The sequence below is a fragment of the Sciurus carolinensis genome, chromosome 6 (assembly GCF_902686445.1).
Source record: "Sciurus carolinensis chromosome 6, mSciCar1.2, whole genome shotgun sequence".
Taxonomy (NCBI): domain Eukaryota; kingdom Metazoa; phylum Chordata; class Mammalia; order Rodentia; family Sciuridae; genus Sciurus; species Sciurus carolinensis.
The window spans coordinates 84668893-84687916 of NC_062218.1; the positions used below are offsets into that span (position 1 = coordinate 84668893).

At 33.6% G+C, this 19024-nt stretch overlaps 1 protein-coding gene across 1 annotated transcript in view; it reads right to left on the minus strand.

Annotated features, from left to right (window-relative positions):
- Nucleotides 1–12298: 12298 nt before the first annotated feature.
- Nucleotides 12299–19024, minus strand: part of St8sia4 (ST8 alpha-N-acetyl-neuraminide alpha-2,8-sialyltransferase 4) — a 94092-nt gene continuing 87366 nt past the window's right edge. The window contains 1 exon segment of the mRNA XM_047556582.1: nt 12299–16458. Within this exon segment, the coding sequence (XP_047412538.1) occupies nt 16176–16458 (283 nt within the window). The 3' untranslated portion in view covers nt 12299–16175.

Here is a 19024-nt window from a genome sequence, read left to right on the forward strand (position 1 = left end):
GTCTGACTAGAGTTAACTTGTTTTCCTGTCTCTAGTTTCAAAGATTTTCTTTGTGGATGATCTGGTATTATTTACCAATAATGCTTGTCATCAAAGTATCTTAAGTTCCTATGATCAAATTTGGGTTGTAGTAATTTGTGGTATTCCAACTAACTAATGGTGCATTAAATAAATAGTTAAGCGACTTATGTTGAGAATACAGATGTGACAGACAGAAAGGTTCCGGTCAATACCACTTGATAGTTAATAATTAGTGCATTTGCACCTTATTATTATATAATATACTAAATTTAAAATACAATAAGCATAAGATGATTTCAAACTTCAAGCACTTTCAACATTAACTTCCTTTTGATTTTTTTGTTTGTTTTTTATAGAACCAAAGACATCATAAATTATAAGACACTTCATCCTTTGGGTGAAATGGAAACATAACAAAACTTCCAGTTAATCTTTCAACAGTTCCTATGTTGTCTGATTTAACACCTCTAATGTTAAATTATTTGAATATTTATGCCTTGGAGTTGATAAAACACAGTGATTAAATTATTCATCCAAATAAAGGTATCATGAACCTACTTATATGCTAGGTGTTGTGATAAGCAGCCTGGTCATAAAGGGTTGAACTAATAAAATCCAACTTATGCCCCTAAACTATTAACAACTATGAAATATACAATTAAATAAGTAATAATAATAGAATTGTTCCCAGAATTCTAAAGAGGCAATGTAGACTGATGGTTCAGCTAAGACTCAAATGTTAAATAGATGCTATCTAGATAACATGGGAAATGGGGTATCAAGAGGGATGTTCTAATAGAAATAGATCAGAGGCAATAGAAAATGGATGGTGAACTTAATAGTTTAAAAAACAAAAAGTAGTATGGCTAAAACATGCTGGTTGGCCCTGATGAAGTTTAGGACACACTACCTCAAAATATGGCACCTTGGCATTTGAGAACACATTAGAAGCAGAGCAAGAAAGCAACTCTCCTTTCTCTCACTTTTCTTCTCTGAATCAAAAAACCTAGGAGAGTCATTCTGATTTCTCCTGCCTTTTTCTCTTGAAACAGATCATAAGACCTTATTCGGCAGGTACTCAGAGGAAAATAACATTCTTACATCTTAAAATACAGGTCTACAGAGAAGAATCTGAACCAATAGGTTGTACTGTGTCCTTCAGATCCCCACTCTCAATCTATCACCATTAAATCACACATTTTGTATAATCATGCTTTCCCGTGACTGATCACATATCATTAAACCTAAGTATAAAATATACAGGTTTCCCTGTTTCTTTGAGTCTTTATTTCTAAACACTCTTATGGCATGTAAAACATTTATTATACAATTTGCATACAGTTTCTCTCTTGTTAATTTGTCTTTCTTATAGTGGTCTCAGCCATGAACGTACCAATCAGTGAGGGACAGTAACCTTTATTCTCCTCTAGCCCACAAAGTTTAAGCATGAAGAAATGCAATGAAATATATGAGAGGACAGAAATACCTGAGGGATTAATGGAAAAGTATAAGAGAAAACTACATTTAGATCTATAATAGCTATCATTTAATACAGTCAGAGTCCTTGTCACCCTGAGAGCATTTTCTCCTTCAAATACCCTAATTCCTTTAGAGGCAATGGTTTTAAAGATTTGTGGCAAGGGAAAATGTTTACCTGGAGGATCAACCTGTAATTAACAGAACTTTTTGACTTGAGATATACAGGTGTGCACACGAAGTACGTCTTGCTACATGCAGAGAAACTAGCTTTGCGGCTGAAAAGTTGGAGCCTGGTTCATTTCTGAGAATTATTCTTTATTTGAATATTTAAAAGAAAACACTTTGGAATATATACTCATATAATGGGATCCTGGATAATGGTGAAAATGTATGAAATGGTGATACATGCATCAAGATAAAAATAGACCACACATGTCATAGTAAGAGAAATCTAGTACTAAAAAAATATGGTATAATTCTACTTTTATTGAGCTTAAACCCATTCAAAGTAAATCACATATCATTTAATAATATAAAAATGTTTATAAAGATTTCATGGAAAATTCAAGAGCCCTTATTGTATTTTGCTATAAATATGTTAATATGCTAATATTTCTGTATTCTATTTGTTTTGAGAAATGAGAGTCTTTCAACCATTTTAATATCTAGTATACTCTGCATATCACAAAATTATTTTCACATTTAAAATTATTTTCTATAAATTATTAGATCTCAGCACTTTGAAGTGTCAGAATCTGTGGGAGTGTAATTACTCTCTTCAGTTAACAGATGAAACAAAAATCAGAGATTTGGCCTTAAATGAGAAAGGGAGCCAAGACTAAGCCTTTTGCCTTATTATAACCATCATCCTTGGCCTACATAGACATAACCTGGTTACAGGATATAAAATTTCTTCTACAATTTATCAAAGAAGGAATGTGTTGAATTGTGCCACCATGTCATTAGCCTTATGTTGCTATAGAACACTATAAATGTAGTTCAGAAAAATTAAAAAATTCAATATTTGGCAAGACTTGTAACAGAATCTCATTTTTTCCCTGGGGGTAAGACTATGATTTGACATAACAAGTTCCTTTGGTTGAAAGTTTCCTTTTTTGAAGTTAAGCATTCCTTTATTTAGATGGTCAAATACTGGACTTGCTCAGCTTTCTCTGCCTTCTCAGTGCAGAAGAATGTCTGTGTTGTTGGCGTTAATTCTCTGAGAGTCCTTTTATCTTTCCTGTTACTCTTCAAATGCCTATTAAGTCACATTTATTTTTTTTACCTTATCTTTTCTCTAGAGCTTCAACTATTGATCCTAACAGTAGTCACTCAGTTCTAGTATCCTTACACTTACTATTTCCCCTATGCCTGTCACCTAACCATCTGAATTTATAGTTGTCACTTGTAACAGCTCAAAACCATTTAAACCAGTAGGTGTCTGTTTCACCTAGCAACATTGGTTAAATGAATTCCTCATTTCCAAATAGGTGTCATCATATTACTTGATTTTTCTGCCACCTTCAGCATTCCCACGAGTTGAATTTTCTTGAAACATACACTGTAATAGAATTTTTTAAGTTGGGTTTTTATTAGGGATTAATATCTGTGAACTAGATGGAGAAGACAATGACCGGGCAGAAGATGTGCGAGTTGGCTTTTCATGGAGGGTCAGAGGTGGTATGTTGCAGGCTCCAAAAGACTGAGGCAGCCCTGTCCCTGTGAACTGGTTAGTGACAGCACACATGGCCTCTCTCTTGGACTGACTCTGCTCACTGCCTGCAGCATTCCTGAGCAGATGTTTCACGTTCCTGGCATCTCTAACATCTTTAGGTCTTCATTCCAACTTTAATTACACTCTCACAGCTTCATGCTTCACATGCTTATGGCCTGCCTGCTTCCAACCGTGACGCACATTGCTTTACTTCACAGGACTATCTTTAAAACTTGGGTGCAAGAATCTGACCCAGTAACATTCATTCCTTGTGCCTACAAAACCAGGACCACACGGATGATGCCATGGTCTACTGCCAGCAGTAATAATAACTTGACCCACTTGGACCATGGCTGCAACAGCTTCTGAGTTCCTGCATAGTTGAATATTGTGAAAGAAATCCTGGGAAACAACTATCTCGATGATCCTATGTGCCCGACCAGGTGTTCTCAAAGAAAGCCTCACAAATCAGTTTTTACTTTTACATCCTTGAGCCTGAAGTTGGTAGAGTTGGACCAAGTTCTGAGGAGTCCTCAAGACATCTTTCCTATTGTCTCTGTAAAAAAAGTACTTATTTTCCCTGTAATGATACTAATCTTTTCAGCAATCACCCCTTCCTTGGCCCCAATTGTACAAGTGCTATTCTGGTCAAACTGCAAATCTTTCAAATATTTTTGCTATTCTTCTTGCTTCCAATTCTCACAGTAAACTTGACTAAAAACTTCCCACAATATCCATGCCACAACCTGGAAGCAGTACTTCCTTGAAATGTCCCCCACCAAATAAATTTGTCTATAAATTTTAAATTTGGCCTCATACAAAGTCTCAGGACATAGACAAAATGGGGACAAAAAAACCCTCCAGTCCAATTCTCCAGTCCATTCCCATCTAAAACCTTACAAGTACAGTCTTACTTACCTGCAGTTCTATCAGCATTCTGGTTGTCTGAGCCCCACCAGAATTGTCCATTAAGCTCCACTTACAGAATTCTAAGGATTATCTAGCCTGAGTCTCCAAACATTTCCAAACTCTTTCTGCAACCAGTTCCAAAGACTCATGAACCACAGGATGATATATTATTCCAGCAACAACCTCACTTCTCAGTACCAATGTTCTGTGTTAGTCACCTTTTCGAGATGAAAATATCAGACAGACAACTTAAATGAGAAAAAGTTTATTTGGAATCATGTCATGGTTTCTGAAGTTTCAGTGCATTGTTAACAGTCTCTATTGCTTTGGTCATGGAAGAAGATGTATACAGAGGAAAGCTGCTTACCTGGTAGCAGCCCCAAAGTAGAGAGAGATGTAGAGAGACACTAGGGGCAGGAGGAAAGGACCAGAGACAACATGTACCCCTCCAGGGCATGTCCCTGTAACCTGCTTCCACCAACCATACCTCACCACATAGTTTTCACCACCGTCCAGTAGCCCATTAATATATCAATGGATTCATCCACTGATGTTGTCATCTCATTTCCCAAAAGCTCCACCTTTGACTATCTGATGCTTTCAATACCAAGCCTTCAACACATGAAACTTTGTGGGACACTTCAGATTCAAATATAACAGAAAGGAAAGTCAAAATCTGTAAGAGATCCTCTGCTTATCCTATGGAACAGAAAGGGAACTCTAGAACTATCATCTAGCACAGTGGTCTCATATCAAGATATGGTCTCATAACTCAAGATAGTGGAACCTTTATATACTTACCTCAATTCATCCTTGAATGTGAGATGTTCTGATATTGCAGTGACTCTGAACAAGGCAGGTCTTTTAAGCTGAGGTAAACTCTAAAGTATTGGTGACCAAATCTGTCTGGTACAGCTGAGATAACATATCCCATGTCCTCCACAAAGATGAATATTCAGTTCTGTCATTCTCTTGAATTCCAGACTCATATTTCCTACTATCATCTATTTTTTTGGGGGGGTGGTTTATATCGGGGATTGAAATCAGGGGCACTTGACCACTGAACCACATCCCCAGTCCTATTTTGTGTTTTATTTAGAAACAGGGTCTCACTGAGTTGCTTAGTGCTTTGTTTTTGCTGAGGTAGGCTTTAAACTTGCCATCCTCCTGCCTCAGCCTCCCCGGCTGCTGGGATTACAGACATGCACCACCATGCCTGGCTCCTACTATCATCTTGATGTCTTCATTTTTCTAGAATTCTCAGGACAAAATCTGAAGCAGCGCCATTGATTAATCTTTAGCATGACCCAGGTGCAGTCCTGTGGGACAGCACTCACGGGAAATCTTCACAGTAAACAGTTAGTGGTATTCTTGGTCATTAAATTTATATTGAAGTAGCAAATTAATTTTTACCAGTTAGTTATATAGGGATATAAAGAGACAATGATTGGGGGGAGGCAACTGTGGAGTATTGTATGTAGATGTATAAGAAATAGAGCTCAACATTTTTGGATTATTTTGTGTTTCAAAATAATGTCTTATAGAGAAACTCTAAGGAGGAGGAAAATCTCAACCACTGGGTGGACAAGATGGCTTATTCTGATAAATGTCAGTCAGCTTATGTCTCAACTACTATGCTGTCTGTATAATGGGTTCACCAACAGGTTGTCTAAGGTGGCAGGGTCTATGCATGGAATCAATAGTATGAATTCCCTTTTATTAAATCTGATTAGTGACTGCCACTGCTGAATGGACAAATGACAGTTGCAAACTAACTGTATTTAGCCCTCTGGAAATATGACTGACCTCCAGCAAGTTGGTGAATTGGTTATGAATTGGAATTAATGGTGAGACCATGCTTATGCAAGTAATTCACTGGAAGGACAAAATCAAACTGCTCTATACTACTTTGCTTCCCTTGACCTCAACTATGATATCAGCCACTGATTCAGCAAACAAAATTGTGTAGATGGTATCTCATGTCTCTTAACAATGATTGAATGATTTTAAATACATAGTAAGGGATACCCTCCAGGAAGTAACTTAAAATTTACATGTAGAACCCAGAAGTTGAGAGATTGAATGACTTGTTGGGAAATTCTCAATTGAGGATAAGGTCTGATGGGTAATAACTTCAATCTTTCATCCCTTGTATTTTTAGGTCCACATCACCTGGCTCTTCAGTCCAGGTAAGATTGAATACCCATTATTCACAGAAATTGTCAATTTGAAACACATCTCTATGTAGGCTTTCTATCCTTTCCTATTATACTTTGCCTGGTTCCTCACTGCTTCTTCCAAGGAACATTTGCCAATTTCCATGTAAATTCCTTCAAATGGTGTTTTAAGAGTAACCTACAATAAGAAATAAGTATGCACACTTTTCTATGAATAGATTACTTGATTTTTCTTCTTCCATGTGTCCATATATCTACCAACATTTACAAAAGATCAAAATAGATAAGACTTTTAGAGGGGCAAAGAGAGAAGAAAAAGATTAAAGAAAAGTCTTCCAGAAGCACATTTTGGAGAAGAATATAAAAGGGGAATTCTACAGAGGAGAGACAAGTAATATTAGAAGGTTTCCAAATAATATTTTGAACATTTTGGCAGTTTGATTTGAAGGTTGTTGGAATCATACTAAAAGAAAACTTTCAAGAAACAACTTGTTATTTAGAATCAAGTACAAGACATTTTCTTTTACGGGGCATTCCTTTAAGCTAGTAACACAAAGTAAATATTAAGACAGTGATATTTGGCAGTAGAGGTATTACACAATGGATAATTTCCGAAGTACTCATTTAATTGGTTTTGGTGCAAAGTCCTTGGCTTAGAGTAAACTTCAGTTTTATTTAAACTTGTAATTCAGCAATAAATCTGAGAATTTATGGTCAGGATGGATGGTAGTGATTTCCATAAGTAGAGAATGTAGGGTTTTTCAATTTTCTTGAATAATAAAACTTTTAAAACTCTAATATTTAGATTAATAAATAAATATACATGGTTTCTACTATTTGGGTTTTGTGTTAATAAAATATTATTTTTCTTATTACTAGGATATTGTTTTTCTTGATTCTATCATCCAGCTACAAATATGCCCTGCTTCACCCATGTCATCTGCTCAGGATATTTCAAGATTCCAGAGTAGGTATCAGTGCAATTTATCAGAAAAGATGGTGCCATTCCACCAGACTCAGATCTTTCCTGAAATACTTCTGTTTCATGTCCTGACAAATCTTCTGCTGAATTCATTCAAGGATGATCAGAGGTCCTCTGTTGCTTGTTATCCCAACAACTGAAATAAGGCTCATAGATATAAATATTGCTTGCTCCTATTGTGTATGTGTCATAAATTGTTAATGAATAAGTATTAAGTTTAATATGTCCTTTAAAACTCAGTTCAGCAGCCACTGGTCTGAAGATGTTTTCTTGACTACACATTTGTAAAGACCAAAATTGATGGTTCCATCCACCAGTATCTTTTATATTCCTGGATATCTGGAACCACTAAGAGTAAAAAACTTGTCACCAAATGGTATTTTAAAAATTTCTTATACAGGTCATCCTTTAAATTTTGACAACCATGAAAAAAGGCATTCCAAATGTTTAATATTAGTAGGTAGTATCACTTGTATTACTTTATATATGTTGAATAAGTATAATTACTTTATAAGATGAATAAATTTTAAATTTTGTATGCCATCAAGATTTGCCAATACATGCATACAGCATTAGTTTATAAACTCAAAAAAGAGAAATATGTTTTAAGGATCTATAGAATTAAGTGAAATGAATGCATAAGTAAAGGCCTGGTATTTTTGATAAATAGGAGAACCAAAACTACAAATAAAGACAATTATTCAAACATCATACAAGAACACTAACTCAAATTACACTGATAACCACAGAAAAACAGAAAGGATCTTTTTCTCTTACTAAAGCTCATATTTTATCTTTAAAGAGCTAAGTAAATGTGTCTTAAAGTAAAATAAACTTCCTTTTTTTATAATTTATTTATTTTGATTCATTGTAAACAAATGGGGTACAACTTGTTTCTCTGATTGTACATGAAGTAAAGTAGTACCATTTGTGTAATCATACATATATGTAGGGTAATGATGTTTGTCTCATTCTGTTATTTTTCCTTCACCACACCCCTCCCACCCCTCTTTTTCCTCTATACACAATCCGTCCTTCCTTCAGGAGAGACTTTAGCAATGTTTCAACATATATTACAGTGTCAATATCCAAGAGTTGAACTTGCACTTACTCTGTTACTGTTCTATTCCTGAGAAAAAATGATCTGTTGGCCTTATACCCAACCATAGAGATTAACTAATGTAGAATACAAAGCAGCATAACTCCAGTGGTCTCGATCTTTCCTGGAAAACATCTGCTACCAGCTGAGTGTGTTTACATTTTGGCAGCCCTGGCAGATGTGCTAGTAGTCAGCCCATCTGCATGGCATTGGGAGACTGGGGCTAAGGAGGGCAGACAGCAATGAGCGAGCTTACTACCGTATGCTGAGTTGTTCCAGAAAGTGAAAATTAGTACCTCAAAGCAATTTTTTTTTTCTTCCTGTGCTAGTACTGACTTAAAGCTAACTGATTTATGTGTATTGCCTAGAATGAGCAATAGTGTTTAGCAGTGGGGACTTTATTAGAAATGTAGTCATGGTAAGATCAATATTTTAGACAAGTGAGTAATTGTTTCTACAAAAAATATAAAATGTTTGGAGAATAAATGTCAATTTTAATATTTTCCATATTTGTAAATATTATTCAGTCTATGGGAAAAGAAAACACTGAGTAAAATAAGTATCACTTTTTGCAAGTGAAGCTCTTATTTTGCTCTCTTCTTGCATTTTTGTTATATTTAGAAGTATTATCCAAAGCATGTTCTTTAAAAATTATTTTCCTACCTAATACAAAAGTTAGAAAAAATTTCAAGAGGAAGATAAATAGAGTTGTCATTTACTGAACACATTTTTTTCTGGAACATCATGAATTGCTACACTTTTTCTTTTACTGAAATATTTTACATTATTGATGGAGTCAGAAATCAACAATTTGGAAAATGTAAATACATAAATAAATAAGTAGTTATATATTTACATTGATATTTAATTCTTTCACACAGTGTAGTTATTGGAATTCTAGAAATTACACAACTAAGTGACTGAAATATTTTCCCTTACAGGGGAAATCATTAAACTGTCCCCTTAATTTGAAAATTAGGCACCTCCCATAACTAGGAAGAGAGAGAAATCCCAGTTTAAAAAGAAATCAATATCAAATTGATGAGCTTAGTCATCTTCAGAAGTTTAACCTTAGAGATTTCTATAAAGAGTTTCTAATGGAGATGAATGAAACCCTCAAATTCAAGCAAAATGTTTGATAGGAACTTCAACTTTACAGTGACTGTAATATAAAGAATTTTGTGATACATAAAATAAGATTCTAACTCAATGGAAATCCAGCATGCATAAAAAAACATATATCAAGAGTTTGGAGCAAGAAATGGCAGTATTTATCCAGCATTGTTCAGGGGAGAGACATTGACCTGGAAGGCATATATATTCTCATCATTAAAAATAATTGTGCTGGGGCTGGGGATATAGCTCAGTTGGTACAGTGTTTGCCTTGCAAGCACAAAACCCTGGGTTCAATCCTCAGTATCGCAATAAAATAAAATAAAATAAAATAATTGTGCTGTTTGAGACAGTGATCATTAATATTTTTCCAAGTCTAAGTTACATGTTCTTTCTATATATGTACCTATACTTCTCATCTGTGCTCATTAAATAATAATATCTTCAGTAACAGTTTCCCAGGGAAATTCTTACCAGTTAAGAGAAGGCAGCATCAAATGTGACTGTTAAGAGGATGGGCCCTGAAGTCAGGGGGCTCCAGTTTTGGCTGTCTCCCTTTTGAGCTGTGTGACCTCAAACAAATCATATAACCTCTCCCTTAATCTTATCCATAAAATTGGGATACTTGCAGCACTCCTGTCATAGGCTTCTTATTGAAATTAAATCATTCCTACATATAAAGAATTCAGAATACAACTGGTCAGAGTGTGAACAATTTCAGTTTTGTTAAAATAGGAGAGTTGTGAATTGGTCTCATAAAATTTTGGATTATCATGAGCGTGTAGTCAGTCTATTTTACACTAACAGTATAAACCTTAATACATCAAATTACATTGATTTAGTTACTTGGAACTAACAAAATTTCTTCAAAAACTTAGAAAGGCTTATTTCAATACATTGGCAGAATTTGTGCTTAATAAAATGAACGCAAATTATTTTGTATTGTAATACCTGTATTTTAAATTTATACAAACAAATATGGGAACAAGGAAATTTATTTTTATACAATGCAATAACAATAAATATATTATAAGGAAAATGTTTGCCTAGTTTTTAATTCCAGGAAAAAATTGCAAAAAAATGCTGTATGATTACACTTCTTAAAATATGTATTGAAGATGTAATTCATTTTGTTGTTCTTCAAAAATTTAATTTTGTAACTGTCCTACTCTCAGAGTTTGCAGTGTACAATAGTGTCTTTTTAATCCCTAAAAGTATTTTGAATTGTGTGAGAAAATGTCATTCATTTGGAAAGCCTGTTGAACAACAGCAGACTATAGAGAAAGATTATAGCAAATCTAGCCACAATCTCAGAGAAAAACAAACCTAAATCTATTCAAAAGAATAAATATTTGGGGACTGGTGGTGTGGTTCAGTAGTAGAGTGCTTTCCTAGCATTGCATGAGGCACTGAGTTTGATCCCTGACAACACAAAAATAAATAAATAAATATTGTATACAATATTTGACAGTAGGAAAAATAATTTTTAGTATTGTTTTTGGGGGGTTACTGGAGATGGAATTCAGAGGTCAATCCCACCCCCCCGGTGCTTTTTACTTTTTATTTTGAGACAGGGACTTGCTAAATTGCTCAGGCTGGCCTTGAATTTGAGATCCTCTTGCCTCATTCTTCCAAGTAGCTGGGATTACAAACCTGCGCCACCATATTCAGTTTAACATTGCTTTTTTGAAAACTAATTGAAAGTGACCAAAACTCACCAAAATCCTGAAAGATGTTCTGAAACATCAGTAAATGGAGTTCTACATGATGAGCTCTGATCATACTCCAAGAACAGAGAGGAACTGTCCATTGTTTATGGATCTTTGAAGGTAAAACATAATAACACACATATAAAAATAACATCTATGCTAATTTATCATTATTAATAGTTTCTTATTGGTCTATAAGCAAGTTTCAAAATTACAAAATACTGAAAGAGACCTCATGAAATTAGTTAAAATATTCTTTAGGATACAGTGTAGCAAATGAAAACATGGATGGGCAAATATGAAAAGCCATGAAAGAAGATTTAAGTATGCAGTCGTTCAAAAACATCCCACAGAAGGCCAACTGCAAAGAGTAGCAATTTGCAGATGAAATCACAAAAAGGGCAGTCCAAGAATATATGTATAAGGGATCATTGCCCTCTTCGGCCCTGAATCTGAAATGACTCAGTTACTTTAGTCAGTAGAGTATAATTTGGATATAAATGAATATCGTTTTTGTAATGCTCCATTCCCAAAACCACAAACAAAATGTACTATACAAAAAATTGTTAAGGATTTTCTGATGTTCGTGTTTCTACTGGTCTTATTCATATTCCCATGCACAAACCTTGATATAAAATGTTTAACCTAATTATTGATGACTGTGGCTGAAGGGAAAGGAAGACAAAAGCATCAATAAAAGATTATTAAAAATGATCACTCAATATTTACATATCAAGTGGACACAAGGGCTTGAATATAAGAAGCAAGAGAAAAATTGAAAAAAGGGAATTTAATTTATTTTACAATTTTACAAATGGTGAAACAATAATACCCAGTTGTTATACACAGATGATAGGAAAACAGTGTTGAACAGAATGAACCTGACAGAAAAAATCCTATCTCTTAATTCCACAAATAAATGATCTAAGAAATACTCAGTGGCAATTATCCTGTGCAGCAATGCTATCTCTGTAAACTGATATTTTTTCCTGCTATATACATTTGAAACACTTGTGCTTTTGCCTACACAAAGAAACAGTATCTATTAAAAGGTGCTACTTAAATGAGAAACACAAGGCCTGGAGTCACAATCTGAAAACTGCAATTCAAATACACTGCCAGCTTGAAGACCTTTTTCTTTTCTTTTTTTTCTTTTTCTTTTTTTTTTTGTTTTTGTTTTTGTTTTCATTTTTAAAAAGATTTGGACACACTAGTCCCTTATTTTAACTTTAGGTATGAACACAGATTTCAGTTTTAAAGTAGGTCTCTCTTAAAGCAGATTAGTTACTGAAGTCTCAAAAGAACTTCTTTATTCCCAAGTGGTCTAATATCTCCAGGGTTGTTCACAGTGCAGACCCTGAAGATGTTAATATAACACAAATCTAGTGTGTAAGTTTTACAGACTCAGTGTGTATACACACAAATACACATATATAACATTGTATATATGTTTCACACATATCTATTTGTACTATATAGATATACCTATAGCACATATATAATAAAATATCTATTTCTAGGTGGGCTTTATTGGGATTTTTAAAAACACAAACAATAACCCTCACTGAATTGTTTAAAACATTGATATATTGATAATGTTTGATGGGGAAACTTCCAAACTTGTAGCGATAACAACTAACTATACATAACTCTTCCCACACCCCTTCCACAATTACAGATAGTCCTTATGATAACCACATGAAAACAATTCTTTCATGAACCAAATACAACATTATGTGTATTATGACTAACTGAGTCAATTAGAAATAAATTACTTTGTTCACCCTTTTCCTGTATAGTAGCTTAGTAACGAGTTGGTATGTACACTACCCCTAGCATTATTTAAATTAATCACTTCTATAAGCATATATGTAAAAATTCCCATTAACAATTGATATACAATTCATATGATATACAATACATGAAGACATTTGAATGCCCAGCACCTTCTTTCAGTTAGAAAATCTTCCACAGTAGTTTCATCAGTCCTGTGGGCTTAATCATTAGATGTGCCCAGAAAATCTATTACTGACTCACTTGTTATTTCAGCAAATTAACATTAACTATAGAACAGGCTGGGTAATAATGATGAAATATTTCCATGGCCTATTCATGTCAACAGCACAGTAACACCATGTTACCTAAATGACAGGAGTATTTCACAATCAGCTGCCTGAGCATTGCCAGGTACAGGGTTAAATCATGAAAAACAAGTAAAAAACTTAAAGCTGTAAATGTAAGATAGTTTCAAAAGAAAAAAAACCCAGTATTTCAAGTATATATTTATAATTTGATTTTGCTCTGATCCCATATGCCCCCTTGTTGGTTAAATCTCAACTCTTTGTTAGTCTTGCTGTTAGTCTTCAATGATCTCCTTGCCTTATCCTTATAAGAAGGCCACAGTAGATATTGAAGGGGGAAGGCAGATGGATAGGTATATACAATAGGGAATGGAATACACTTGTGCATTTGCCTTCTTTGAACACTAAATACCTTTAATTGAATTCTTTCTTGAGTATTGAAAGTTCCCTGAGATGAACAAAAATAGTCTCAGTCAATACTGAAGCCCTTTTTTTTATGGTGAACATTTTCAGAACTGGGCAAGTATTTAGAGAACAGAAAGAGTAGGGTAACAAAGCAGAGTGAAGAAGCTAAAAAGGCACTACCCAATACATCTATGAGATAAACATTAATGCACAGAACAGTGAATGGCTGAAATATGTTGGCTGTGGCCTTAAAATTATTTAAGTACATTTGTTGAAAATGCAGTAAAAATGGCAAGGTACCTTGCTGTTACTTTTTAAGACATACTTTGAATGAACATCAAGTTGGATTTTACCTGTAAGGATTTACTTGTGACTTCTAGACTTCTATTGAATTCAAGTTAAAGACTACTGAAACAATTTATTATGTGCAAACCGTCCAAACTGAGATTCAATTCTACTTTTCATTTATTAAATAAGTCATACTTTATGAAAAGATTCTACTTTTCATTTGTTAGATAAATCATGCTTTTCAAGTTTATCTTCAAAACATGTGCATTTTTTAAAAAAGTTTCAGTAGATAAGAGATTGAATGATAAAACTACATTAAAGTTCTATTCATTTTTAGCTATGAATCTCCCATATGTGGTCCATTTTGCTTTCCTGGGGACACATGGATCCTAAGAAAATATAGTCTTCTGTATCCCAAAGTTCTACCTTGTTTTTTATAACAGTAACATATCATTAAAAATATTAAGAACTATACTACTCTGAATATCCTATACCATAATAGCATGAATATACATATATATTTGTGTATATATATATATATATATATATTATTCATGCTTTTATTCATTTCTCACATTGCCTTCCTAAGACAAAAACAAAACAAACATATTCCTCATGCTATTTCTTCTTTCCTCAGTGCCTTCCCCAAGAAACAAGAAGTCATATAAGTTAGTTCATGCCAAAGAAGAAGTGAGAACACAGTGTTTCTGCTTTCTGAAGAAACAATTTACCATCAGAATTACCTACCAGTGTAGTATAAGTTATAAGAAAACTAACTCACTGACCCATTCTGTTATATATTATGCTGTTTTAAATCACCTTATGAAAAACTTTAGTTTCTTTAAAAACGCATTCAGAGAGAATGTGATTAAATTTGCAGAAAACTAGTGGTCAATTGAATTCATTTTAAGTGCAAAACGCTGATGCAGTTTCATTGTTAAACCTCTTAACATTAATCATCTCTGCTATGAAAATGTTCTATTAATCATGTTATTTTTGCACTAAGTATGATACAAAGAGCATATCAATCTTTGTCTTTGAATCATAGGGGAATATTAAAGAGCTAGAAGTCACATTTCAGCTATATCAAACATTTATTCTAAAGGGCAAAATGTTTCCACACATTCATTACTAAATGAAGAAGGTATGGAAGATTTCCCTCCAATAAAAATAAAGTTTGACTTTGGAAATTTTAAAATATTTAGAGATAATTTTCCTGTTAGTAGCATAATAATATATTCATCTTAATAATGTATTATCTTCATGAAAGGAGAATGGTATGTTGTGTAGAAACACGAGTATAATCTTTGGTACCTAAAGTGCTTTTTTTTTTTTTTTTTCCTGCTAATTTTACCATTTCAGATGACCTGGAACATCTTTCCTTTAAAATGGTCCAGTAATACTGAGTGGTACAGTTTAGCTGGTACCTTCTACACCACTGGAAATTAATTTGGAGGTTTAGAGTTGTGCAAAATAAAACTTAAAAAAATAAAAACTGTGTGATTGTTCTTTAAAATTATGAGAACATTAGAAATGATTACTTGACATTTATTTTTTTCATTCATATGTATTTCCCATTTCTGTTTCTCAGAAAGGATTTCTGAGCATCCCAATACCTAAATCAAAAGAGACTTCAGAAGACCCCCCCATGCTCCCCCCCAAAAAATCTAAAAACACAAACAAAAACATAACATTCATGATCAGACTCAGAGTCCTGACTGAAGGCATTCTTTTGAGTTGTCTAATCTTACGGATTTCACTGCTCAAATTGTTCCATCTTGATTTCTGCTGATAAGAACGATTTAATTTCCCAAGGGCTGAGTTGTGTTCCTGGGTTCTCTTCTCATGTGCTTTGCGTTGCAGCGGCAGCCCAAAAGTGATGAACATATTTGCTTTGCTAATTAATGACAAATGCATTGTTTGATCTTGTAAACACTACTGATTATACATTCAAACTGTATTCTTAGTGGAAGTGGCACTTACTAGGACCCTTGAAGTCAAAATGTTTAATTTTTAGAGCACTTTGCAGGTATTTCATCAGCTGGTAGTGGATTTCACATGAATTTCCTTTATCAGTCTTTCAGTTAATTGGTGAATGCTGAAACCCAGACTTGTTTGGGATCCTGTTTTCAAATCTTCAGAAGCATCTTCATAAAAGAAGTGCATATTCAGTTTGCTTGTATGTTTTAAAATGTGCTTTATTGCTTTATACACTTCCCTGTTGTCAATTTTAGAGCTCCTCTATTATGTAGCACATTTAATGTTTTGAATTCTAATGGCATTCTGTGAGGACTCGCATTGGAAAAGTACCTATATTTTAAGTCATCGTAGTAATGATATTTGACAGCTTTTCCATTTAAATCCTTAGGGAATGGCCAGAATCCATACAGGTGAATTTCATCACAGAATCTTGTGGCAAGTGTATACATGAGGAGTCCTGTGCTGGGTCTTTTTATGGGAACTTTGTTTGTTAGCCAGTAACTGGAAGGAAAAAAAAAAAAAAAAAAAAAAAAAAACACAACAGAAGAGTTTAGAGAGAGAGGCAACATATTCTACAGCAAGTAAATACTACATAGAAAATTTTAAAAGCACCCCAGAGACTAATATTTTGAATGATTACTGAAAAAAAGTAGCATTTTAAACATTTAGAAATTGTATACTCTTATTCTACGGTTTCTTTATTTTCTTGCTTATTTCAATGTGCCTATTCTAGTTAGAGAATCTAAAATGTAGGTAAGCATTATTCTAAAATCTCACATACAAAATGAATTACTAGCAAACAATATACTGAATAGAATCTTGTCAGGGTTAAATCTAACTGGGAATATGCAAATGATTGGGTAGAGATTAATCCTCCTAGAAAAAACAATTTGAAACTATCACCTATATATTTCAACATATCTAAAAACCCAATCAAATAAATGCTTTGTGTGCATTAGGCCAACTGACTTTTCTAACTCCAATTATAAAAATCACACTTTAATAAAGCATACTAAAGCAAATTAAAAATATTTCTTCAGTTGAAGTCAAAATAACAAAAATACAAATAAAGCAGTAGAATAACTAATAAAATACTATACCACAGTTTAACATCTTGTAAATGTAGGTAAAATGTATTTCAATGTTGATAAATATTTTATAGTATCCATTTATGGAGGCAAAAAATTCAAAATATTCAGATCCATTACTTATACTAAACTTTATTGGCCTATAAAGCATGCAAACTCCCAAGTTAATCATCACTTCTGGAAGGCAGGGGGTTTCCAGTATTTCTTGGTATATTCATTTTCTTAAAGATAGTCACTAATGTGAAAACAGTTGAAAGGGGAAGAGTATGGATTTTCACTTACTTCAAAAGTTGACTACTTGCAAATACAACAAACTCAATATACACTTTTTAAAAATTTTCATTTTCACTGTTATCTCTTATGTGGGGAAATATATATCCTGCATACAAATATAAGTGGAGGAAAACATTAGATCCTGGTCATTGCTATATTTCATATACTTTGATTTCACATAAAATTCTTTATCTAGTTTTAAAAAAATTCTTATGAAGTTTACCAAAGGAACTTCGTATTGAATAAGGAAACTTTTGAAAAGTCATTTCACACCAATTGCTTATAAAAATATTTTCAAACCTCACCTGAAACATCCCAAACAGGGAGAACATATTTAGTCATCATGATACTCTTTTTTATAAAGCCATGTATTCCAAACAGGATTGACTTTACACATTTTCCATTTCTTTCTCATTTGAGAATGCAATGGACTAAATATTCTGAGCTCTGAAAAATGCCTTATGAAACTTTTGTTTTCACAATTGTTTTGAGAAAGCTTGTTCTCAGTAAAGATTTATAAGAAATGTTTAAAAATTTTCTTATCTAATGGCAGCTGAAGTTAAAATCACGAAAACCACAGACAGCAATTTCATGCAAGGAGCATAGTTAAGGTCCAGTTTGAAGACTTTGAAGAAACTAATGTGGGTAGAAGATCCCCTGGCACTGAAACATGTTCTTAACATGAAACTATTATAGGTAAGTTTTACCAAAGTAATTTGTGTATGGTTATAAACGTCCTGTGATGAAGTTGGTTAGTTAAAAAAGGCATCCATTTATAAATTTGTAAGTTAAGCTAAGTCATTTCAAATGCAAAAAATAAACATGATTATTTGATTATTAACAACATGAAATATCAATCATTGAAAATAATCTGGCAGTATGAGAGTTATGCTGAATTATTTCTTTTCTTTTCTTTTTCTTTCTTTCTTTTTTTTTTTTTTTTTCCTTTTTGATACTAGGGATTGAACTCAAAGACACTCCATCACTGAGCCACATCCCCAGTCCTATTTTGTATTTTATTTAGAGACAGGGTCTCACAGAGTTACTTAGCGCTTCGCTTTTGCTGAGGCTGACTTTGAGCCGGAGATCCTCCTGCCTCAGCCTCCCAAGCTGCTGGGATTACGTGTGTGCACCACTGTGCCTAGCTATGCTTAATTATTTCTAAAGGGGGAAAACAAACAAACAAACACTATTAGCAGGAAATAATATGGTTCTTCATTACTTGCATGGAACTCTAAGGTCTTACTATCATTAAATGATTTCCATTTCTTAATTTTACATATTTCCTACAAGTCCTCGTAACCATGGATGGATACTGACAAACAACAAAGCAACTTTTACACAGAATACAAAATGGTAACTGCAATGACAGAAAGAAATATTCAAAGCAAAGTGTTCATTTAAATTTTTCACACCAGTTTCAGAAATGTGCAATCACTCAGCCTTTTTTGGTCCATGGCATCTTATTAGATATCACAATCACAAAACCGGTAAAATGTCTTGGAAATGAAACTCTGGGGGCAAAGCATCCTATTTGAAAAAAACACATAGAGGAACTTTAGAAACTTGGAGTACTGTTCCAAATGTACCGATCTGTACATTTAATACAGGAGATAAATTAATCCAGCTTTAGAAACACTAACATAAGGAGAAAGTGAATTTTATGATGCTTGGCATGCAGTAATTTGTATGATTTCAATGTGAAT